This window comes from Gorilla gorilla, chromosome 1, assembly GCF_029281585.2.
Source record: "Gorilla gorilla gorilla isolate KB3781 chromosome 1, NHGRI_mGorGor1-v2.1_pri, whole genome shotgun sequence".
In the NCBI taxonomy this organism is placed as follows: domain Eukaryota; kingdom Metazoa; phylum Chordata; class Mammalia; order Primates; family Hominidae; genus Gorilla; species Gorilla gorilla.
The window spans coordinates 105,358,432-105,382,912 of record NC_073224.2 but is presented as its reverse complement, the minus strand read 5'-3'; the positions used below and the strand labels follow the sequence as shown (position 1 = coordinate 105,382,912).

General features: G+C 42.9%; 1 protein-coding gene across 13 annotated transcripts in view; it reads right to left on the bottom strand.

Annotated features, from left to right (window-relative positions):
* POGZ (pogo transposable element derived with ZNF domain) overlaps positions 1-18,241 on the bottom strand; it is a 56,605-nt gene extending 38,364 nt beyond the window's left edge. For 3 of the 13 annotated variants that reach the window (XM_031010021.3, XM_031010036.3, XM_031010048.3), the window contains exons 1-2: positions 17,870-18,224; positions 831-955 (exon numbers count right to left, since the gene is read on the bottom strand). In XM_031010021.3, the coding sequence (XP_030865881.1) occupies positions 831-954 (124 nt within the window). In that variant the 5' untranslated portion in view covers position 955; positions 17,870-18,224. The other 10 variants (XM_019022485.4, XM_055358080.2, XM_019022477.4 and 7 more) reach the window with 8 other exon arrangements.
* Positions 18,242-24,481: the final 6,240 nt, after the last annotated feature.

The window sequence follows — 24,481 nt, the reverse complement described above, 5'->3', positions numbered from 1 at the left end:
AGTCCACCATTTAAACACAATCCCTTCTTCGTCTCACATCTCCTGGTTAATTAAGTTACATCACGGAGCTCACTGAACTGGGATTTTAATCTTTGCTTACATAGCACTAGCAAACCTCTAGGACTCAAAGGTTTATTATTACCACTAGTGGTATTCATAATCATGCATATTAAGCCATCCAAAAGACCCTGAACTGTGCCCTATTTCAGCCCAAACCAATGCCATCTTCAGGTCTCAAGACAGGAAAGATAAAAATATAGAGCAACTGGTACAATTTAGGGGAGCAAAAGAACTACCACCCATTTTCTGAATTCAGGGCAATCTAGAATTTGACCCAGCAGTATCACCTTTATGAAAGAAAAGCTAACAAGCCTAAATTTGTAAACTGTCCATGAAGGCAGACACAAGGCAATTTCTACTCCACTCACAAAGGAAACCAAGTTCAAGTAAAACAAAATAAAACAAAAAAAACAAGACTATGGGAACCTATTTTTGACTGGGTACATAAATGAGCACTGACACACACACACCACCACTTTGAATTCTTGTTCATACATCTTTTAGTAAGAAGACTGCTATATATTTGATAAACACTGGTTAATCCAACCTTCCAATGTTTTCGATGAATTAAATATATAGTTTCTAGCTATATGGATGAGGAAACTGAGGTTTTCACAGACTAGAGCATGGGAAAAAAGGCAGTACCAGTGAGTGTCACAATGAGGTCTCCCTGGATTCTTCAAGTCCTTTTCCATCTCACACTTTGTTAACCAAAATACCATTCAATTTAATTAATTTAAACCATCTAAGATCAGAAGAGCTTTTGTTACCTGTGGTAGTTTTATCCACTGAATTATAATCTTCAACTACAGAGTCCTCAATGACATCACTGATTTTCTGCCATGGCTCCAACTCCTCCTCCTCACATTCCATGAACAGGTCGGTGTCCGCCATGCTATAAGAAAAACATTCAAATAAGATATGGGCCTAAGAATAGGAGATATTGCTTTATACCAAATATGAAATCAGAACTTTGACTCCATTGGTAACCTACCTCCTTGGGCTCCTTTATCATATCCTCTAGCCTTCCTCCATTTCCAAGGGTTCAGAATTACAACTTTTATTATTGAATATTAGAATCCATTCCACAGCAAATTATTTAATAATTAGGGTTACAGGCCGGGCATGGTGGCTCCCGCCTGTAATCCCAACATTTTGGGAAGCCGAGGGAGGTGGATCACCTGAGGTTGGGAGTTAGAGAACCAGACTGGCCAACATGGCAAAACCCTGTCTTTACTCAAAATACAAAAATTAGCCAGGCGTGGCGGTGCACCCCTGTAATTCCAGCTACTTGGGAGGCTGAGGCATGAGAATCGTTTGAATCCAGGAGGCAGAGGTTGCAGGGAGTCAAGATCACAGCACTGCACTCCAGCCTGGGGGACAGAGTGAGACTCTGTCTCAAAAAAAAAAAAAAAAAAAAATTAGGATTATAAAAGTTTAGGCCAGGCACAGTGGCTTATGCTTGTAATCCCGGCATTTTGGTAGGCTGAAGTGGGTGGATCACGAGGTCAGGAGTTCAAGACCAGCCTGGCCAACATGGTGAAACCCCATCTCTACTAAAAACACAACAATTAGCCGGGCACGCTGGCAGGCGCCTGTAATCCCAGCTACTTGGGAGGCTGAGGCAGGAGAATTGCTTGAACCCCAGGCAGCAGAGGTTGCAGTGAGCCAAGATCGCACCACTGCACTCCAGCCTGGGCAATAGAGACTCCGTCTCAAAAACAACAACAACAACAAAAAGTTTAATGTGTAATACCCAGGGCCAGGGTTAGGATGAGGACAGTGAGGTGAGTCAAGCAAGTGCAGGATCGGATTCAGTCTTTATTTAAAATAGATATTCTGTTCATTATGGATTGTTCTGCATTAATATTGATCTTTTAAAATGATGCATTAAAATGCATCTATTATGATTACTGAACCTCTCTGTACTCCTTTAAATTTTGCATCTAAGATGAGAACCTTACTTGTCATACTCTAGTCCCAGTCCTACTACTACCTTGTACGTCTAGTCTAGGAAATCCTGGAGGCCATTCCACTGTGATTTTGGAGTCAACCCTTAATTTGAAAACACTGCCTAAATTACATGTCCCTTTAAAAAATTAAAGTCTGAGCCGGGTGCAGTGGCTCACGCCTGTAATCCCAGCACTTTGGGAGGCCGAGGTGGGCGGATCACCTGAGGTAGGATCACCTGAGATCGGGAGTTCGAGATCAGCCTGACCAACACGGAGAAAACCCATCTCTACTAAAAACACAAAATTAGCCGGGCGTGGTGGTGCATGCCTGTAATCCCGGCTACTCGGGAGGCTGAGGCTGGAGAATCGCTTGAACATGGGAGTGGAGGTTGCAATGAGCCACAATTCACGCCACTGCACTCCAGCCTGGGCAACAACAGCGAAAGTCCATCCCAAAAAAAATAAATAAAATAAATAAATAAATAAATAAAGTCTGTATCTCTGCATTGCAAACAAAGAGTTAATGCTATTCTGCCCTCCAATAACAGTTTACTAAGGGTCAGTTTCTCTGTGTTGGAACGGGAGTACTATTACTGCTCAATGTTCAAACAAAGCCTTTACTGCAAAGGCTCTAAGTGTCCCTAGTGTCTTAGTAATTGTGCTGCTACATCCATAAGCGAAAACCAAAACCAAACAACCAACCTAACCATTCTGTTTATTGAGTATTTAGTTAGGGCTATACATCCTGACAGTAGCAGTTTGCAAGATGCCCAACAGATGGCATTGTTTCCCTTGAAAATTGAAAACAATCTTGCAGTGCCCCAGTGAATCAGCTATAGCCAGGGGCAGTCTGGGTTTTAATGGGTAAAGTGCTTAACTGGATTCTAACTGGTCTTTAATCTTCTATTTTAATTATTTCTGTCTTTCTAAACCAAAGCCACAAAGGGGGTGAGGAAAGAAAAAGATCTAAGGGATCAACTTACTTAAATTCTCTTATTTTCAGGCTTAATTATATGAAGACAATACTAGCCAGAAACTGAATTAAAAAGAAATCAAATCCATATCACAGGTATTCTTTGAGACAAAGACAACACATGCCTTTGTTTTCCAGTCTAATTCCACTACAAAATATATTTTCAAAAACTTTTTCCTTACTTAATTTTATTCCATTGTTCTTTGCTGTATAACTTTCTGAGAGCTTAGTCAACAGATAATTAATGCGCAAATATCCAACACCCAGCAGAATGAATATAAACTGTGGATAATAACCTCTGCCGATGGTTTTCAAGGACCTACTTTTGTCCTGACCACTTACAAGCAAACTCTCCACACATATGAAAACTTTGATTTGGAATATGAAGACCTATCAGAATACAAATTGTGGTTTTCAATGTCATGCCTGTGGTTATTTTAATAGCATATCCAAAAGGGTGTTCTTTTATCTTAAGTATTTACAATACCTTAAGAGTTTCAGTTCTTTGTTTGATAAAGCAATGAATTTTAATAAGAATATTGAAATTTCTTCCATTTGACCTTGTGAGAGAAATGGAAAGAACTCCAGCTTGGGTAGCATAGCAAGACTCCATCTCTACAAAATTTTTTTAAAAATTAGCCAGGCGTGCAGCACACACCAGTGGTCCCAGCTACCAGGGAGGATGAGGTAGGAGGATTGAGGATCGCCTGAGCCCAGGAGTTCGAGGTTACAGTGAGCTCGAGGTTACAGTAACTGCAGTGGTGCCACTGCACTCCAGCCTGAGCTGGAGAGCTGGAGAGCAATACCCCATCCCTACAAAATAAAATAAAAAACAAATGGAAATAACCAAAAAGGGTAGATCTGAAAAGATGGCAAAGAAAGATGTTTATGTCCTAACTACTTTTTAATCAAGTGAGAAAAATATCTCTTCTCCTTAGGTATGAGTACTGCCAAGATATCCAATGTAAATTAAAAGACTCAAAATGAAAAGAAAATCCAACTTGGCCGGACACAGTAGCTCACATCTGTAATCTCAACACTTTGGGGTGCCGAGAAGGGTGGATCATTTGAGGTCAGGAGTTCCAGACCAGCCTGGCCAACATGGTGAAACCCCACCTCTACTAAAAATACAAAAATTAGCCGGACATGGTGGCACACGCCTGTAATCCCAGTTACTCAGGAAGCTGAGGCAGGAGAATCGCTTGAACCCAGGAGGCAGAGGTTGCAGTGAGCCAACATCACGCCACTGCACTCCAGCCTGGGCAACAGAAGCCAGACTCTGTCTCAAAAAAAAAAAAAAAAAAAAAAGAGAAAAAAAAGAAAGAAAAGAAAGAAAATCCAACTTATGGGGAAATATTTTCCTTTTTTTTTTAACAACATAGAAGATGGAGTTAGCTAATAAGGTTTGTCAACTCAGAAAATATTAGGTCTGCTGACTGAACATATTTCACAGACTTATACACAAAGCATCTCTGAAAGACACTGAAGCCAAATTTTTCAAAACTGTCCTTGATTCTGACCTACACTCTGCTATCTCAGGATGTGATCAATTCCTTTCACTTTCAGCATCTATAACTCAGGGTCTAAAACATGATACAACAGAGATATATCAACCTAATATAAATATTCAGCAAACCAAAAATAGAAAATTCAAATTTAGATCCTTCTTGTAGTTTTCTAGTTATCAAAAGGAAATCTTATACTAACATAATAAAATGCAGTATTTAATATTTCTACCAAGATTCTCAAGAAACACCACCATTCTCTGTGGTCTTTCAAGTGATCCACGGCATACAGTCTCCTTTCAACTTTTTTTTTTTTTTTTAGCCCCGATCATGGCAAGGGCAGCCTTTCAACTATTTTTGAACACAGAAGACAGGAATTACTAAATATGCAGTGTTAACATGTATATCCAGATTCTGAAAATGTGCCCTCCTCAAAAAAAAAAAAAAAAACAGATCTTCCCAAACTATCGTTCCACACATTTAACCTCCTTCCATACCAAATCTTTCTCATAAAGAAAAAAAAACAAAAAACAACGAATTTTATTCCCTCTTCCCTAATTTCTTGCTATGAAGGATTGGATACTTATCACACTAAAAAAATTATGCTGAAATGTAATCCTTAAGGGGCATTTTAATTTCTCATTTTTTATTTCAAAACTGCCAAACAGAAATGCGAATTTCAGATATTTAAAGCCAGCCCATAGTGAATACAGTGCTACATCAAGAGGAAAACGGCCGGGCGCGGTGGCTCATGCCTGTAATCCCAACACTTTGGGAGGCCGAGGCGGGGGGATCACCTGAGGTTGAGAGTTCAAGACTAGCCTGGCCAACATAGTGAAACCCCATCTCTACTAAAAATACAAAAATTAGCCAGGTGTGGTGGCACACGCCTGTAATCCCAGCTACTCAGGAAGCTGAGGCAGGAGAATCGCTTGAACCTGAGAGGTGGAGGTCGCAGTGAGCTGAGATCGTGCCACTGCACTCTAGCCTGGGCGACAGAGCAAGACTCCGTCTCAAAAAAAAAAGGAAAACTTGGATGGGCAGTAAATTTGGGAATCATACTGCAACAACTGAAGAGGCAAATTTTCATACTACAACTATGAGTCTCTGAATCAAAATTGTAGTGGTTCCTTTTCTGCTAATTTTAATGATACAAATTTTAATTGAATAAAAAAGTTAGACATGTATTCGTCACACAGTTTCAAAAATTATCAACTCAAAATGGATTCCTTCATTTATGCCCCCACTTCCCCGTATTATATTGAAACAAATCTCTAAAACATCATATTCATAAATATTTTGGTATGTAGGTCTAAAAGATAAGGACTTTAAAAGACTATAGTTTAAAAAAATTGTATGGCTGGGCGAGGTGGCTCAAGCCTGTAATCCTAGCACTTCGGGAGGCTAAGGCGGGCGGATCACATGAGGTGAGGAGTTTGAGACCAGCCTGGCCAACACGGTGAAACCCTGTCTCTACTAAAAATACAAAAATTAGCCAGGTGTGTAATTCCAGCTACTCAGGAGGCTGAGACAGGAGAATTGCTTGAACCCAGGAGGCGGAGGTTGCAGTGAACCGAGACTGTGCCACTGCACTCCAGCTTGGACAACAGAGCAAGACTCCATCTTAAAAACAAAAAAATTGTATTACCATTACATGCCTAAAAAATTGATAATCCCTTAATATCAAATATCTAGTCATTATCCCAATTTCTTTTTTCTCTTCTTTTTTTGTGAGATGTGGTCTCATCCAGGCTGGAGTACAGTGGCAAAATCTCAGCTCACTGCAACCTCCACCTCCCAGGCTCAAGAAATCCTCCCACCTCAACCTCTTGAGTAACTCTTGGGACAAAGAGCTAACTAACTCTTGGGATAACCAAGAGCCACCATGTCTGGCTAATTTTTTTTTTTTTTTTTTTTTGTAGAGAGGGGGTCTTACCATGTTTCCCAGGCTGGTCTCAAACTCCTGGACTCAAGCAACACACCTGCCTTGGATTCCCAAAGTGCTGGGATTACAGGTATGAGCCACTGTGCCCAGCTTTTGATGTGTTTTGATCCATGCAGTCATCTTTACAGATACTCAATGTGCCCTATTTTGGCCAGTGGGAACGTCTTCAGTTGGCTGCTGAGTCCTTCTGACACAACCCTAGTATTGTTTGATAAAATCTTTGCTGATAGTCAAGATGTTTCAGCTTATCTCATACATTTCCTGCCCCAGACCTAGAACCAACCATTTCTTCAAGGAATGATACTGGTGGGGAATGAGTTTCCAAGACCACAATAAAAGGCTAGGGTCCTTCTTGCTCATTTTAAATAAAAAATTACCTCCATATGAATCCCCAAGTATTAGCTATCTTCAACTTTGCTCTTACGTCATCTGACAGAAAAATTCCACATCCACAAATATATTTCTTAGAAACCTAAAAAAAAACTTTCTCCTGAAATTTTTACTTGAAATGTTTGTCTTATATATTTATTAAACCACTCATTACTTCCCCTCTTATCCTATCCTGACTGTATGTATTCCCCTAACAAAATACCTAGATCGTTAAGATAATTTATATGTAGTTAAGAAATTTTGGCCAGGTGTGGTGGCTCACATCTGCAATCCTAGCACTTCGGGAGGCTGAGGTGAGAGGATTACCTGAGTTCAGGAGTTCGAGACCAGCTTGTGCAACATAGAGAGACCTCATCTCTATTAAAATTTTTAAAATATTATTTTAAAAAGATAAAATTTTAAGAAAAATATAATCAAACAATCAAAGGTTAACAAAGAGGACACATTTAGTTTAATCAAGCCTTTTAGCAAGTAACTTTTCCAGACTATCTTTTCTTTGCCTGTAATCCCACCACTTCAGGAGGCTGAGGTGGGAGAACTGCTTGAGCCCTAATTCTTTGAGCCCAGAGGTTCGAGACCAGCCTGGGCAACTTGGTGAAATCTCATCTCTATAAAAAGTAGAAAAATTAGCAGAGTGCTGGTGGCATGCACATCTGTAGTCCCAGCTACTCAACAGGCTGAGGTGGGAGAATCTCTTAAGTCCAGGAGGTGGAGGCTGAAGTGAGCTGTGATCAAGCCACGGCACTCCAACCTGGGCAACAGAGCAAGACCCTGTTCTCAAAACAAACAAACAAACAAACACGCAAACAAACAAAACTATCTTTCCTTGAACACAAGATATAGACAGATCATGTCAAACATTTCAAACAAAATTCTCAACTATTCCTAAGCTAGTAAGGATCTTTTTCAAGCAAATGCATGAGGGGGTGGTGGCAGAGGGGGTGGTGGCAGAGGTGGAAAACAGAGATTTAGATACAGCAGAAAGCCTACACCTTTACTTTCAAAACAAGAGCTCATTTCGAACCTTCAATTAAATTCCCAATAGTGATAAAATATTTCATCATATTCCAGTGTTCTCCAACATATATCAGGCACCGCCCAAGCTATACACTACATCTGCAGAAGGAATTCATTCAACACCTGTACCTAGCTTACATCAAGGGAACCCTAGTTCATAAAAGGCATAAATAATTAAGGAACCTTCATAAGTGACAGTGAATTTTATCAGAGGTCACGTTTGCCCCCCAGAGGGCATTTGGCAATGCCTAAAGACATTTTTGGTAGTCACAATCAGGGTGGGGGTGAGGAGAGGCGTTACTGACCTATCTAGTGGGTAGTGGCCAGGAGTGCTACAAAACATCCTACAATGCATAGGATAGCCTGGAGATTATCCGACCCTAAATGGCAATAGTGCCAAGACTGAAAATCACTGATCAAACTGAATACATGTTCTGAAAACGAGGGCAATTAAAAAAAAATCATCCCACATTCTATACATAAAGAACTTTTTAAAAATATTTGTCCTCTCAGGCCAGGCACAGTGGCTCACGCCTGTAATCCCAGCACTTTGGGAGGCCGAGGTGGGCGGATCACGAAGTCAGGAGATCAAGACCATCCTGGCTAACACGGTGAAACCCCATCTCTATTAAAAATACAAAAAATTAGCCAGGCGTGGTGGCGGCCGCCTGTAATCCCAGCTACTCGGGAGGCTGGGGCAGGAGAATGGCGTGAACCTGGGAGATGCAGCTTGCAGACTGCACCACTGCACTCCAGCCTGGGAGATAGTGCGAGACTCCGTCTCAAAAACTCTGCAACAGAGCAGAACAAGGTTCTTATGAATTATTCAAATGGTTATATCTTGTATGTTAAAAATTTTTTTATAAAACCCATATATACCTAGTCTGTTTCATCCTATAATCACCTACCTGTGAAACTTGACTTTTTTTTTTTTTTTTTTTTGAGACGGAGTCTTGCTCTGTCGCCCAGGCTGGAGCGCAGAGGCACGATCTCGGCTCACTGCAACCTCCGCCTACCGGGTACAAGTAATTCTCCTGTTTCAGTCTCCCAAGTAGCTGGGACTACAGGTGCCCACCACCACGGCCGGCTAGTTTTTGTATTTTTAGTAGAGATGGGTTTTCACCATATTGGCCAGGCTGGTCTTGAACTCCTGACCTCAGGTGATACCTGCCTTGGCCTCCTCAAAGTGCTGGGATTACAAGTATGAGCCGCAGCACCCAGCCAGGAACTTGATTTTATCTTCATATTCATCTGACAACTTTTAGGTCACAGGGTCTTTGTCGCCTGGGCTGTAGTGCAGTGGCGTGATCTCAACTCACTGCAGCCTCGACCTCTTGGGCTCAAGCAACCCTCCCGTCTCAGCCTCCCAAGTAGCTGGGACTACAGGCATGTGCTACCACGCCTGGTTAATTTTTGTATTTTCTATAAAGCTAGAGTTTTGCCATATTGCCCAGGCTGGTCTTGAACTTCAGGACTCAAGTGATCTGCTTGCCTTGGTCTCCCAAAGTGCTGGGTTTTACAGGCATGAGCAGTCGTGCCCAGCCTCCCCAGTTCTAAATTTTTTCTAGTTGTGGCCCCTTTACAATTCCTCTACAGGTTACTTTTGCTACATATAAACTCTTCTAGCTTCTTCAACTTTCAAATCATTTTTGCAGAGAGCAATGCCTCAAAGTGACAAAATGGAAACCTATTTCTATGTTCTTCCTCAAAAATCTTATTTATGGTTGAACTTAAAAGTTACAGTAGCTCTGTATCTCAAAAGCCAAAGGTTATGATCATAGTATGTTTAAATAGAAAAACATTAGCCAGGCCCGGTGCAGTGGCTCACGCCTGTAATCCCAGCACTTTGGGAGGCCGAGGTGGGTGGATCACTTGAGGCCAGGAGTTCGAAACCAGCCTGGCCATGACCATGACCAGAGATGTGGTGAAACCCCGTCTCTACTAAAAAAAAAAAATACAAAAATTAGCCAGGTGTGGTGGCACATGCCTGTAATCCCAGCTATTCAGGAGGCTGAGGCAGGAGACTGTCTCAAAGAGAAAGAAAAAAGAAAAACATTAACCAATAAACTATTGACTAATAATTCACATTAGTTATCAGCTGTTTTGTCTATGGCATTTTTTTGCAAACAAATACACAAGAAAAGCCAAAAACAATGTATGAAGTATTACTGACAATAATATTTAACCTGAATCAAATCAATTATTTATTTATTTTAATTTATTTTTTTTTTAATTTTTTGAGATGGAGTTTCACTCTTGTTGCCCAGGCTGGAGCCCAATGGCGCGATCTCAGCTCACTGCAACCTTCACCTCCTGGGTGCAAGCGATTCTCTTGCTTCAGCCTCTCAAGGAGCTGTAATTACAGGCATGCATTACCATGCCTGGCTAATTTTGTACTTTTAGTAGAGATAGGGTTTCATCATGTTGGTCAGGCTGGTCTTCAACTCCTGACCTCAGGTGATCCACCCGCCTCAGTCTCCCAAAGTGCTGGGATTACAGGTGTGAGGCACCGCGCCTGGCCCAAATCCATTATTTAAATATAACTTTGCATTTACAAGAAATACAGCAATAAAAGAACAAATTAAGTATCACCACAAAGAAATAATGAGATAAATCCAGAAGGTGGGACATTCTAGAAGGAAATAATCAAATGCAGAATATGGAACATTCTATAAAACTAATAGAGTCTCTTTAAAAATGTCAATGTTCGGCTGGACGCGGTGGCTCACGCCTGTAATCCCAGCACTTCGGGAGGCCAAGGCAGGTGGATTACCTGAGATCAGGAGTTCGAGACCAGCCTGACCAATATGATGAAACCCAGTCTCTACTAAAAATACAAAAATTAGCCAGGCGTGGTGGTGGGCACCTGTAATCCCACCTACTCGGGAGGCTGAGACAGGAGAATTGCTTGAACCCGGGAGGTGGAGGTTGCAGTAAGCCGAGATGGTGCAATTGCACTCCAGCCTGGGCAACAAGAGTGAGACTCCGTCTCAAAAAAAAAAAAAAAAAAAAGTCAATGTTGGCCGGGCATGGTGGCAGGCCAAGGTGGTAGGATTGCTTAAAGTCAGGAGTTCAAGACCAATCTGGGAAACAGAACTGATTCCTCTAAAAAATTTTTAAACAGAAAGGATAATCATATTATATTCATGTAGGAGAATGTACTTATTCCTAGGAAATGCACAAAATATTTAATAGAAATATCTTGAAAGTGACTTTCAAGGGGTTAAACAAATACATAGACATTTGGCTTTTTTTTTTGAGACAGGGTGTCATTCTATCCCCCAGGCTGGAGTGCAGTGGCACAATCACGGCTTATTGCAGCCTCAACCTCCTGGGCTCAGGTGATCCTCATGCCTCAGCCTCCCAAGTAGTTGTCACTACAGGCGGGCTATTTTGATATTTTCTTATAGATACTAGTATGCCAACTTTCAAAAAATATTTGGCATGGGCCAAAACATTAAAAATCATCCTGTCACCAGGCGCAGTGGCTCACGCCTGTAATCCCAGCACTTTGGGAGGCCGATGCAGGCGGATCACAAGGACAGGAGTTCGAGACCAGCCTGGCCAACACAGTGAAACCCCATCTCTACTAAAAATACAAAAATTAGCCATGCGTGGTGGCTGGTGCCTGTAGTCCCAGCTACTCGGAAGGCTGAGGCAGGATAATCGCTTGAATTCGGGAGGCAGAGGTTGCAGTGAGCCAAGATTGCGCCACTGCACTCTAGTCTAGGCAACAGAGTGAGACTCTGTCTTAAAAAAAAATGTCATTCTGTCTAGGTGGTGGATAGTTTAAGCGTTCCTTGTAGAATTTTTTCACCCTTTTCTTTTTTCTTCTTTTTGTGATGGAGTCTCGCTCAGTTGCCCAGGCTGGAGTGATCTTGGCTCACTGCAACCTCCGCCTCCCAGGTTCAAGTGATTTTCCTGCCTCAGCCTCCTGAGTAGCTGGGATTACATGCATGCGCCACAACGCCCAGCTAATTTTTGTATTTTTAGTAGAGACAGGTTTCACCATGTTGGTCAGGCTGGTCTTGAACTCCTGACCTTGTGATCCGCCCATCTTGGCCTCCCAAAGTGCTTCGGTTACAGGTGCGAGCCACTGCGCCCAGCCTCTTTCTCCCTTTTCGCATGCGTGAAATTTTCTTAATAAAAACTGAGGTGGGGTAGGAGGGAATGGAACTACCTACTCATATCTTAGCTGTGATATTCTGTACTGCTACATTCTGCCTATCTCTTTGGTATTTACTAAATAACTGGTAGCCTTGTTGGTTGAATTTCTTGATTTATTCCCAGGACCAATTTTCATGTAGCTTGTATATATACATTTCTCTTTTTTTATTTTTATGCATCCATTTTCACTTAATATACATTTCTTAAGACATAGCAAAATAGTTAAATAAGAAATAACAAATTAAGGTGGATTATGCAGGCTACCAAGGAGGTACATTACTTTCTTCCATTAATCCATTATTTGACATCTTGGTAACCTAGGTGGTTTCTCTATTTTGTAGTAATTGTAATATGATTTTTTTGTGCACTCAATAGGTTTTACTTAACACTGCAGGCTCACACAGAATTATCAGCAATACTCAGTCTCTTGTCTCATCCTTCAATCCATAATATGGGAGTACCAGATAAATACTCTCCTGGAGGGAAGGGGATTATTTATTAAATGCTGGCGAATATGGTAGTCTACTTTATACTAAGGCCCTATATGATCAGCTAGTCAATAAAAGTCTATATAATTGTAAAGGCAAGATAAAAACAGACCTTTTAAAACAATGTACTATTTAAAAGCAGCAAAAATAATCCTGCAGATACACCTGTATACTTTTAAGGTATTTAATGGGCAGCAAATGTTGCCTATCTTCATCTCAAAGAAAATGAGAAAAAGATCTGTTTTCCACAACTATCCTGACATACTTGGTTCTTGAAGCTCTGAATTCCTTTGTCTTGTTCTTTCATAGCTGTAAAGTCCAGAAATGAAGAATGAAGAATTCAGAAATGAAGAATTTGGTATCTAACGTTTTCAATTTACTGCCAGTACATACCTGCCCAAAAATCAACATAAAAAGAACATTTGGAACAGGAAAAATATTTTATAGAAAACAAACATTTTAAGAATACCACTTTCTTGTTCCAGGGTGAAAAATAAACAATGATAATCCTCAACATAACTGGTAATTATGTTTTCAAGTTACCTCAATTTTTGGGACTAATACCAGAAAACCTATAGGGCTGAATACTTAATCTGTGTATAAAACTACAGTTAAACATGTAATAAGCTTTTATTTATCCAGTCTTTTGCACAGCCCATTTTGTCCCTCACAACATCTGTTATAGTACCTCATATGTAAGAATCATAAGGGTTTTAAGTAGTCTTAATAACCTAAAATTTCCAAACTCAAAATACTTTCCTCTTGTCTGGTAGCCAATCCTGTATCAAGAAACACCCAAATATTTAGTTCTGTGCTCTTTACTAAAACAAGTAAGCAACAAGTTCTCTTTTTTAAAGGGGTTCAATATTCAGGAATCCCTTTTCCAAGAAAAATATCTATACTATGATGGAAAGCTTTTCTTCAATGACAGCTGTGTGTTGCCTAAATTCCATTTCTATGCTTTCAATTTCTTTTAACTCTGCTAAAACCTAGCAATACGTTAGTGTCTCTTTTCTGCTCTCCTCCCCTTGGTTACATATAAAAATACGTTTTTCAGTTGGGCGCGGTGGCTCACGCCTATAATCCCAGCACTTTGGGAGGCCAAGGCGGGTGGATCAAGAGGTCAGGAGTTTGAGACCAGCCTGATCAACATGGTGAAACCCCATCTCTAGAAAAATACAAAAATTACCCAGGTGTGGTGGCGCGTGCCTGTAATCCCAGCTACTGAGGAAGCTGAAGGAGGAGAATCGCTTGAACCCAGGAGGCGGAGGGTGCAGTGAGCCGAGATTGCGCCATTACGCTCCAGCCTGGGCAATAGACCGAGACTCCATCTCAAAAAAAAAAAAAAGACAAGTTTTTGTGGATATGGCTTAATACCACAAACAAGAATACCAAAGAATCTATCAAAATGTTACCATATTGATATTATGGCAAAGGCATTAACCAGCTCTAGGATTTGTAATCAACTAGCTCTAAAGTTTGTATTTTACAGGTAAGGTCAAAACAGTGGTTTAGAGAGACGAAGTAACTTCCTCAAGGTTACAGTTAGTAAATATCCCAGTTAGGATTCAAAGCAAGCTTTTTTTGCTTTAGAATTCTTCCCCAGGTCACTGCCTCTTCCATCAACTTCAACTATTTATAAATTCTCCCAAGTTCCCCAAGGGAGTTAGATTTGCATGATGTAAAGAGCAGAAACATAGGACTGACTGAATGATTCTCATTTTTTTGACTCTTAAAATTATTGAAGACGCCAAAGATCTTTTGTTTATGTGAATTTTATCTTTCCACATTTACCACATTCAAAATTTTAAAATGTAGTATTTATCAATGTATTTTAAGACAAGCCCATTACAAGTTAACATAAATAACATTTCAACAAAAAATACTTTCCCTCCAAAAAGTGAGAAAAGTAACGTTGTTTTGCATTTTGCAAATCTCTTTTATGTCTAACTTGATAAAAGATGGTTGGATTCTCACAGTTACTTCTGCATTCAGTCTGTTGCTATATGTAGCTTTGGTTAAGTATATAATGAAAATCTAGTCGGAAAAGGGAGAAGTATTTTAATAACCTTTTCAGATAACTGTGTTTGGTAAATACTAAAACTCAACAAACGGTAGTTTCTTTTTTTTTTTTTTTTTTAATAAATAGAGACAGGGTCTCACTATGTTGACCAGGCTCAACTCCAACTCCTGGGCTCACACAATCCTTCCACCTTGGCCTCCCAAAGTGCTGGGATTACAGGAGTGAGCCACCACGCTAGGCCAAATAGTAGTTTCTTAAAGGACAGTTAACATTTTGGAATCTGAAACCACATCAATCCACTTTTTTTACTGTTAAAATCCATTGCTATATCTGGAATTTTCAAAGGATCTTTTACCTTTGCTTGATTTTGCAACATCATGCATTGGTCATTTGCAAAGTATAGATTTACTGAGTTATGCCCATCTTCCAAATAACATATTTCATTATACAACATTTTAAAATATTGCAGTCCTTAACCACTGATATCATAAGGAAAGTCTTTTAAGTACTAGGAAGCTGTCAAACTCCAGCTGTCAACTTTTTAAAAATTCTAATTTTCACCCAAATTTTATCACTGGTAATAAATACTGTCAGTTGTTTTCCTAAAAGTGACAAGCTCACTTCATTTTCAAGAAATATCTGCCAAATACTAAGTGTGAAAAACCATAGTCTGCCAGTCGTTCTTTCAAGTAAAAATGCTACTCCATGAAATAAGCCATTCATTCACAACCCAATCTCACAAATGCTTTTCCTTCATGACAACAATCACACCTCCCTAGGCAGCATAAATGCTTTATCCCTTTATTTAATCACAAATTCTTAAAAATTAAAAAGACATGTAGTCAAAAGCTAAGACTTAATAATAATAGGCCGGGCACGGTGGCTCATGCCTGTAATCCCAGCACTTTGGGAGGCCGAGGAAGGTGGATCGCCTGAGGTCAGGAGTTCGAGACTAGCCTGGCCAACATGGCGAAACACTGTCTCTACTAAAAATACAACCAGGGAGGAAGAGATTGCAGTGAGCCGAGATAGTGCCACTGCACTCCACCCTGGGCGACAGAGCAAAACTCCGCCTCAAAAAAATAAAAATAGAATAGTAAATTTTACTGCTTCAAGGGCATTCTCAAGTAAGTAGTTTGGTGCCACTGACTTGCTTTGTGCTAAGGTACCGCCAGTAGTTTTACCCAGCCTTGCTTTTGAACCATCAGCGTATCAGTGAAAACAATAAATAGCATCTTACTATTATTTTGAAAATAGTTATGACCTTGAGGCTACCCTGAAAGGGTAAGAGGAGATCCCCATGGGTCATCTGTCCACACTTTGAGAACTGCTTTCCTACATTATACCACTAGTTCAAGATGGGAGTGGAAACTCTAACTAAATCATGTTCGTCCCAAGAGTCCATTCTGTTACCTCCTTTAGTTTGAGATACACCACCAACACAGCTCTGGAAAAGGGAAGGAAATCAACGGCACAAGGTGTCACTTGTTTCAACATCTTGAACACTTTTATGTTAGACCAGTAATTCTCAATGTAGTGGTTACATTAATCAGTCTCAGCCGCAGGACTGCTCATTTGAAAATGTAAAGATGACAACCCCCCTCTGCTCCATTCAAATAAATTTGGGGGATGAGGCCCCCCAAATTGTACGTTTAACCACCTTCAAGTTACTTTTTATGCACCCCGAAGTTGAGAACGATTGTGCTAACAGTTCGAATTCAGAGTTCAAGCTCTCAGACCCTGAGCAATAGTGTCTCAAAATTAATCGTTTGCCAAGGAGCAGCCCTCCCTGCCCCCTCCGTTTCCCTTTCCTCTAGTTGGGTAAATGCCTACAGAAGTAAAACCCCGGCCGGGCGCGGTGGCTGACGCCTGTAATCCCAGCACTTTGGGAGGCCAAGGCGGGCGGATCACCTGAGGTCAGGCGTTCAAGACCAGCCTGGCCAACATGGTGAAACCTCGTCCCTACTAAAAATACAAAAATTAGCCGGGCGTGGTAGCACATGCCTGTAATCCCAGCTACTAGGAAGGCTGAGGCAGGAGAATCACTGGAATCCGGCAGGCGGAGGTTGCAGTGAGCAGAGATCGTGCCACTGCACACCAGCCTGGGCGACAAGAGTGAAACTTCGTCTCAAAAAAAAAAAAAAGTAAAACCCCATTTCTGTGGAGTTTTGAGCTGCGGTAAGAGGTGTCTACGGGCTTGGAAGGACGGGCTACACCGCTTGCATCAAGACGGCGGCTGCTCTGAGATAGTCCCACTGCATCTTAGTTTCCATTTCGAAAATGAGACTGGCCACTAAATGACTCTAAGGACTCATCATCACTACCTTTTTCTGAACTAAGAATGTCTAAAACAAGTGCTACTAGCAGTGTGAGAGAATCCCACATCTGGAGAGGAAGGAAATAAGAACAACACGCAGAAACACGGAAAGCAAGTAGATCAATGACAGTACTCCTTTGCAAAAGGTGCCAAGAATCTAAAGAAAATAGTCCCCGGGATAAACATGGCGCCCACCGCGGCAGGACATAATCACCAGAAAATAAAAGATTCCCCGCCCCATTCCATTTTATAAATCACGGCGCCATCCCAAAAGAAATTTGGGGACCGAGGGAGGAGACTTTGTAAACTAGCTGCAGTGCACTAAGGCTTAGGATGTACTATTAGACCAAGCAGAGATTACATAACACAAGGGATCGGCTCAGCAATCACTCATTTTCCTCCTCCCGCTCAAAACGAGCGCCCCACTCCTTCTCGGAGCGGGAATGGGGCGGGGAGGGCCGCGCACCCCCACCCCCAGGGGCCGCTCCGCCGCCGCCCGCCCCCTCCGCCGCACGGCCTCGCCCCCTCGCCGGCCCCTCCCGCCGCGCCCCGCCGTCTCGCCACCGCCCGCGCCCCCGCCCCTTCCCCAGCGGGCCACCGCCCGCGCCCGCGCCGCCCACTCCTCCGAGACGCCTCGCGCCGAGCGTGCGTGTGGACGTCGGGCTGTGTGCGGGGCCGTGGGGCGCGAGTGCGCGCGCGCGCGCCGCGGCGGGCGCCGGGGGGGCGGGGGCGGCCGGCCAGCCGGCAGGCAGGGGCCTCCGCCGCCGGCCCTTCGCGCGGCTCCCGCGGCCCGGGGTGCACGCACACACACTCGCGCTCGCGCGCCGCACCCCGCGGCCGCCCCTGCCGCGGGCCGCGCCGCTACTCGCGGTGGGCGGGGGCGCGCACCGCCGGCCCCCCGCCCCCACCCCCGCGCGTACCGGCCCCATCCCCCTCTCATTGTCTCGCCTCTGAACGCCTCGCCGAGCGAAAAGATAACGGAACCCCCGGGAGCAGGGGGTGGGGAGAGAGAAGGCTCGCTCGCTCACTCACCTCCCGTGGTCGTCGCCGCCGGTAGTCTGACCCGAGGAAGGCGCCGTCGCCTTAAAGGGACCTTACACCCAGCGCCAGAAGGGGGTGGGAGCAGGGGAGGGGACGGGGGCTTGGGGGGAGACGAAGAAGAGGTAACCGTTGAAAGCTCGTCTCCCCAAGGGTGAAAGGAAGTCTCCCTCGGGTTCGAGTGATTTGGGGTGGATTTTTTTCCCGAGGGGGGCGGGGGGGCCCCGAGGGAGGGGGGTGGGGGGGCCAAGGAATGCGGCTCCGTGTACGGGAGCTGGCGCGGGGGAGAGAGACGTCGACTCCCCCCACCGACCCTCTCGCCCCGCGGAGGGATACGGCTCGTCACTTCCGCCCTCCCCTTTTTCACGGCCTCCCAATTGGTCGGAGCGCGCTGCACGTCATGGGCTCATCCAAACCCCTGCCCGGGCTTCTTTTCTAGTCAAGTTTGGCTGGGCCTGCAAATAAATAAATAAAGGAAAACATTTTTTGTAATGAAAAAAGAATAATTAGCTTCAGAAGCTATATCTAAATTTTGGTGAGAAAAATGAGACTTCCAAAGAAAATGTTCCCCAATTTACTTGCCAAGAGTTTCCAAGGAAGTATTGGGAGGCTCCCCCACTTTCCACTCAAGGCTTAGACCCAGTCAAGAGGGAGACTTCATGACACAGGCCAGGTGGTGAGGCCCAGTGGCACCAACAACTGTCATTGGAACAAAGAACAAAATGGCACTCACTCTTTCTCAAGAGACACTCGGCCAAGTAGCCTTGTGGCTGTGGCCTTGTTTAAGTGAAGAACTTTTAAAAGCCATTTTGATCCTCAAGCCCTTCTGGATCCTGGAAAGAAGTGGCACACGATTGTTAAAGCGATTATTGTGATGGAAACTGCTTTGCTCCCATTGTGAGTAGATTCAGCAGAGATCCCCAGTTCCAAGAAACCACACACACTCCACATCCTTATGCTTTTTGCTCCAATCAAGGCTGAGATGGGTTGGCTCAAAGAAATTGGTTAGTCCACTCAAACGACCATCCACCTGTTTATTCTTCCCCAGACAAAAACTACCTCTTTTCAGGTAGCTAAGAAATTTTGTCCTTTATTGCCTTCTGAGATTATAAAAATGTAATATTTTCCTTGAATATTTGAAAATGTTTGCTATTTAAGCAATACACAAATATTTGCTTCAAACCAAATGTGAAATCAAGGTACTTGGTGCAGAAAGGGGAAATCCAGAACTATGTTTATTCGTGCTCTTTATATACACACTCCATTCAAACCACCAGACTGAAAATAGGCAGTGGAAGTAGGCATTCCAAATTGTATGCACCTGCCCGTGTGAGTGTGCACATGTGCACACAAATACACTGCCACCACCCGGTTTCATTCCATTTCATACCAAAACCATGTGAGTGATTTCCACTAGTGTAAGATGCTTAGGAAGGACTTCATTATTTGAATGAGAAGAATCACTAAATCCTTCTGAAAATACTTCTGAAGACTTTCCAGACCTGATCTGGAGAAGCCCATATTAGGATTATGGGATCAGTCACCAAAAGACTACATGAAACTCAAATCCTATTTTATGCTGTCGTGTAATTACTATAATTCATTATATGTTATATTTACATTATGTATATTATGTTATTAACCTTTGAAAAATTCCAACATATTTTCCCATGCTCTGTCAATTTATTCTCCCAGCCAATGAGATCTAGTGCAGACTATGCCATATACCGTTGACCAATAACTGTTAGCATGCTTTATTGAAAATGGATCATGCATCCATTCATTCATTCAATAAATATTTATTGGGGGCTGGGTATGGTGGCTAACACCTGTAATCCCAACACTTTGGAAGGCCAAGGGAGGAGGATCACAGCAGTCTGAGGGCAGCCTGGGCAACTTAGCAACATCCCATCTCTACAAAAAAAAAATTTTTTTTTAAACAGAGTCTCGCTCTCTCGCCCAGGCTGGAGTGAAGTGGCGCGATCTCGGCTCACTGCAACCTCCGCCTGCTGGGTGCAATTCTCCTGCCTCAGCCTCCTGAGTAGCTGGGACTACAGGCGTGCGCCACGATGCCTGGCTAATTTTTTCTATTTTTAGTAGAGACGGGGTTTCACCAAGCAGGCTGGTCTCGAACTCCTGACCTCGTGATCTGCCCACCTCCGCCTCCCAAAGCGCTGGGATTACAGGCGTGAGCCACCGTGCCCGGCCCCCCAAAATTTTTTTCATTAGCTGGTTGTGGTATTCCTAGACACTTGGAAGACTTGGGAGGATCACTTGAGGCCAGGAGTTTGAGACTGCAGTGAGCTATGATGACACTACTTGCACTCTAGCCTGGGAGGGACAGAGCAAGATCCTGTCTCAAAAAAAAAAAAAATTATTGAGCACATGTACTAGGCACTGTTTTAGGTGCTGGGAATACAGCAGCAGCAACAACAACAAATACCTGAATCTGTGGGATTTATACTCTAGAGGGAAACAGACATAAAATATACACATAAACAAATTGTTCTATTATCTATTGTTAAATAACAAATGACCCCGAACTTAGTGGCTTAAAACAACAATTTCATTACCTCTCATGGTTCTGGGAGGTAATTAGGCTCAGCTAAACAGTTCTCACTTGGAGTCTCGTATGCAGTGGCTAGGGCTGAAGTAATCTCAAAAGCTTCCTTACATGTCTGGAAGTTGAGGTTGACTGTTGGCTTGGACCGCAGCTGGGGTTGTTGGCAGACCATTTACAAGTGGCTTCTCCATGTAGCCTGGGCTTCCTCATATCATAGTGGCTGAGTTCCAAGACTGAGTGCCCCAAAAGGACCAGACAGAGATCATGACCTAGTCTCAGAGGTCATATAGTGTTACTTCCATTACAGTTACAGGATGGAGAGCATAGATCCCCATCTCTCAACGGGAATAGTGGAAATGTCACATTGTAAGAAAGTGTGTGGAAAGGGAAATCTTGTTGTGGCCATCTTGGAAAGTGCAATCTGATATACATTATGTAAATAAATATGGATTATATGAAATGGTGACAGGTGCTATGAAGGGTAAAGAGCAGGGTAGGGGAATTAGGAGTGTGGTGCAGACATGGGGGTGGAGAATTTGCTATTTTATGTGGGGTGGTTGGAGAAGTCCTTGTTAAGGTGACATTTGGGCAAAGACCTGAAGAAAGTGAAGCAAAGTTTAGGTTTTACCTGTAGTGAAAATGAAGCTGCTGGAGGATCATAAAGCAAGTAGTGACATGGCCTGACTCACGTTTTTAAAGGATCACTGTGGCTGCTTGTGAAGAATAACTAATAGAGGCAAGGGCAGATGCAGGGAGACCAGATAGAAGGCTATTGCAATAATCCAGGCGAGAGTTGATGGTAGCTTGGACCAGGATGGGAGTTGTGAAGCTACTGCTTCAGGTGATTGAGTTCTGTGGTGTGTTACTTACTCCTCTCTATTTTTCTGTCATTTAGTTTGTGCCCTGGGAGACAGTTTTGACCCATAATGCCCAATAAAATGAGTGATGGTGCTATGCCTGCCACCAAGAAATAGAGAAAGACTATCATGCTGAATGTAAAAGTGGGAGTTTTGCAGGATCTGGAGGCACCTTTGAGGAAATGGGTGAGGAAACAGAGGGTAAAGATCAACAGGCAATTAGGGAATGCAGTGTGTTTTGACGTTGTAAAAGGTATCCTGGCCAGGCGTGGTGGCTCATGCCTGTAATCCCAGCACTTTGGGAGGCCGAGGTGGGTGGATTACAAGATCAGGAGTTTGAGACCAGCCTGGCCAACATAGTGAAACCCCATCTCTACTAAAAATACAAAAATTAGCCGGGCGTGGTGGCACATGCCTGTAGTCCTAGCTACTCAGGAGGCTGAGGCAGGAGAATCGCTTGAACCCGGGAGGTGGAGGTTGCAGTGAGCCGAGATCACACCACATCACTCCAGCCTGGGCGACAGAGTGAGACTCCATCTCAAAAAAAAAAAAAAAAAAAGGAAATGATGAGCAAAGACATTTTATACCTTCAGAGGATTTCAAGGAAACTCTGCCACCTTACAACACTGGTGCAGCACTTCAAAAGAGACTATACAGTTAACACTGCTATTTCCAGAAACGTATTCCTTGTGCTAAAGAGAGAATGCTCATATTAATTTGGACAGTGTTGGAACATTTTGCTTCTTCAGCTAAAACACAGGTTTCCAGAGTGAAGTAACAGAACTGATAGCTTTGGTCTCTCTTTTGGACCATCTGGATAATGGTTTGAACCATCTTGATGATGATGGGAAACCCAAGTAGTAGAACAAATAAACTGAATCAGATCCTTAGAAATCAACTCGTATGTGCCTCTATAACATACTGGGGAGGAATCTGAAAGCCAATCCAGTCTGATATGTTGAAGAAATTGGACCTAATAGTGGTACTCCTAAAAATTATTCCAGTCTTCAGTAGCCAACTTAGAAACTTTTTCTAAGAAAGAAAGTCAAAGGTTAATGGATGTCCCAAGCTGAGCTTTTCAGTTGCATAGCTGGAGAGTGTTTCTTTTCTGCAGTTTATGGAAATACTTACTTGCTTCCTTGACTTACGGTTTCTGCCACAAGTTGAAAATTGGGGCTGGGCACAGTGGCTCATGCCTGTAATCCCAGCACTTTGGGAGGCCGAGGCAGGCAGATCACCTGAGGTCTGGAGTTCAAAACCAGCCTGGCCAAAGGTCTTTAGTAGAGATGGTGAAACCCCATCTCTACTAAAAATACAAAAAATTAGCCAGGCGTGGTGGCACGCGCCTGTAATCTCAGCTATTTGGGAGGCTGAAGCAGGAGAATCACTTGAACCCAGGAGGTGGAGGCTGCAGTGAGCCAGGATTGCACTGAGCCAGGATTGCACCATTGCACTCCAGCCTGGGCAAGAAGAGTGAAACTCCATCAAAAAACAAACAAACAACAACAACAACAACAACAAAACACACAAAAGAAAATTGGAACCACCTGTAGCTTGGAGAATGTCAAAGAAGAGAGACAAATTATTTCAGCACGTCTTCAAAAGCATTGAGTCATGGATGCCCTCGGTGGCATCATTTTGCTAAAATGCAGACCTAATCACTTATTGTTCAGGTTCAGCGTGAGGTTGACTGGTATGTGTTTGGGCGGGGAGTAGAGAGGCTCAGATGGTGAGGTTAGTCCAGGCAGAAATAAGCTTCGTGGGAGATAATGCCAGATTTCTTTAAGAAATGGGTAACAGCCGAACACGATGGCTCACGCCTGTAATCCCAACACTTTGGGAGGCCGAGGTGGGCAGATCACAAGGTCAGGAGTTTCAGACCAGCCTGACCAAAATAGTGAAACCCCGTCTCTACTAAAAATACAAAAAATTAGCCGGGTGTGGTGGTGCACGCCTGTAATCCCAGCTACCTGGGAGGCTGAGACAGGAGAATTGCTTGAACCTGGGAAGCGAAGGCTGCAGCAAGCCGAGATCACGCCACTGCATAGCATCCCAGGCCACAGTGTGAGACTTCGTCTCAAAAAAAAAAAAAAAAGAAAGAAAGAAAGAAATGGGTATCCCACTCTCTGTAATGCACACTCAGGATTGTCAAAGCTGGGACCTCAAAGAGAGCTACTCATTTCAGAAAACGTAAGAGAAAAACAGTAGAGACATTTTTTACCATCTGAGCAGCTCCCAGGTGGAAAAGATGGATAGCTGATTGCACTGAGCCTGGGATTCAGCATGTGTATAAGTCAGCATGTGTGGTGGAAGGAAAACATTGAGGTGCTTAACTTGACAGGCAAATTGCCATGAAATAAAGGGCAAGTGGAGATCTACATTTGACCAATGTCAAATTAAAAAATGGGGAAGTTAACAGCTGTGGCCGGATTTTATTTAGGAATATTATTTACTACCTTCTTATGTTTAGAAGAGTTGGGGACTTTCCTAGAGACACAGGAGGTGAGAAAAAGCCTGAGGAAGTTCTCAGACTGGGTTTCTAAAGGAAGAATTCCCATTAGCTTTCAGTAAGAAGCAATTAAGAGCTCTGTCTTCAAAATATATTTCATAAGAAATGTACGAGCAGCAGTGTTATCATCATCAAGAGCTCACTGTGAGTTGCTGCATGGTTTCCTAGGAGGTAATGATGTAGTTTAACTTCGAATTAAATTAATATTTTAAAGAGATACCCAGAAGCAAAGCTATACTTGTCTAATCTAGATTGTTGCTATGGAGTTGACCAGGTATGATTATCAAGTAATTAAATTGACTCCATAAAGCTTCATGACAAAATAAATTGGACTATTTTATAGGTATGCTTGATATATGACTTGTTCCTGATAATGGATTGCAGAGTAAAATGTAGTAAAAATTCCTTTTCCTCTAGCATACATTCTTTTTAAATTTAGCAGTGTTTATATTTTATTATAGTCATGCATAATTTTCAGAATGCAACTGTGGACAGTAAATAGCTTTTCCAATTCATATTTTTGAAGGACATGAGGATTAATATCATTGTTTTACAGATGAGAAGACTGAGGTATCATTCAGAATTAATTTTTTCTTTTTCAGGCAGAGTCTTGCTTTGTTGCCCAGGCTGGAGTGCAGTGGCGCAATCTCGGCTCACTGCAGCCTCCGTCTCCCCAG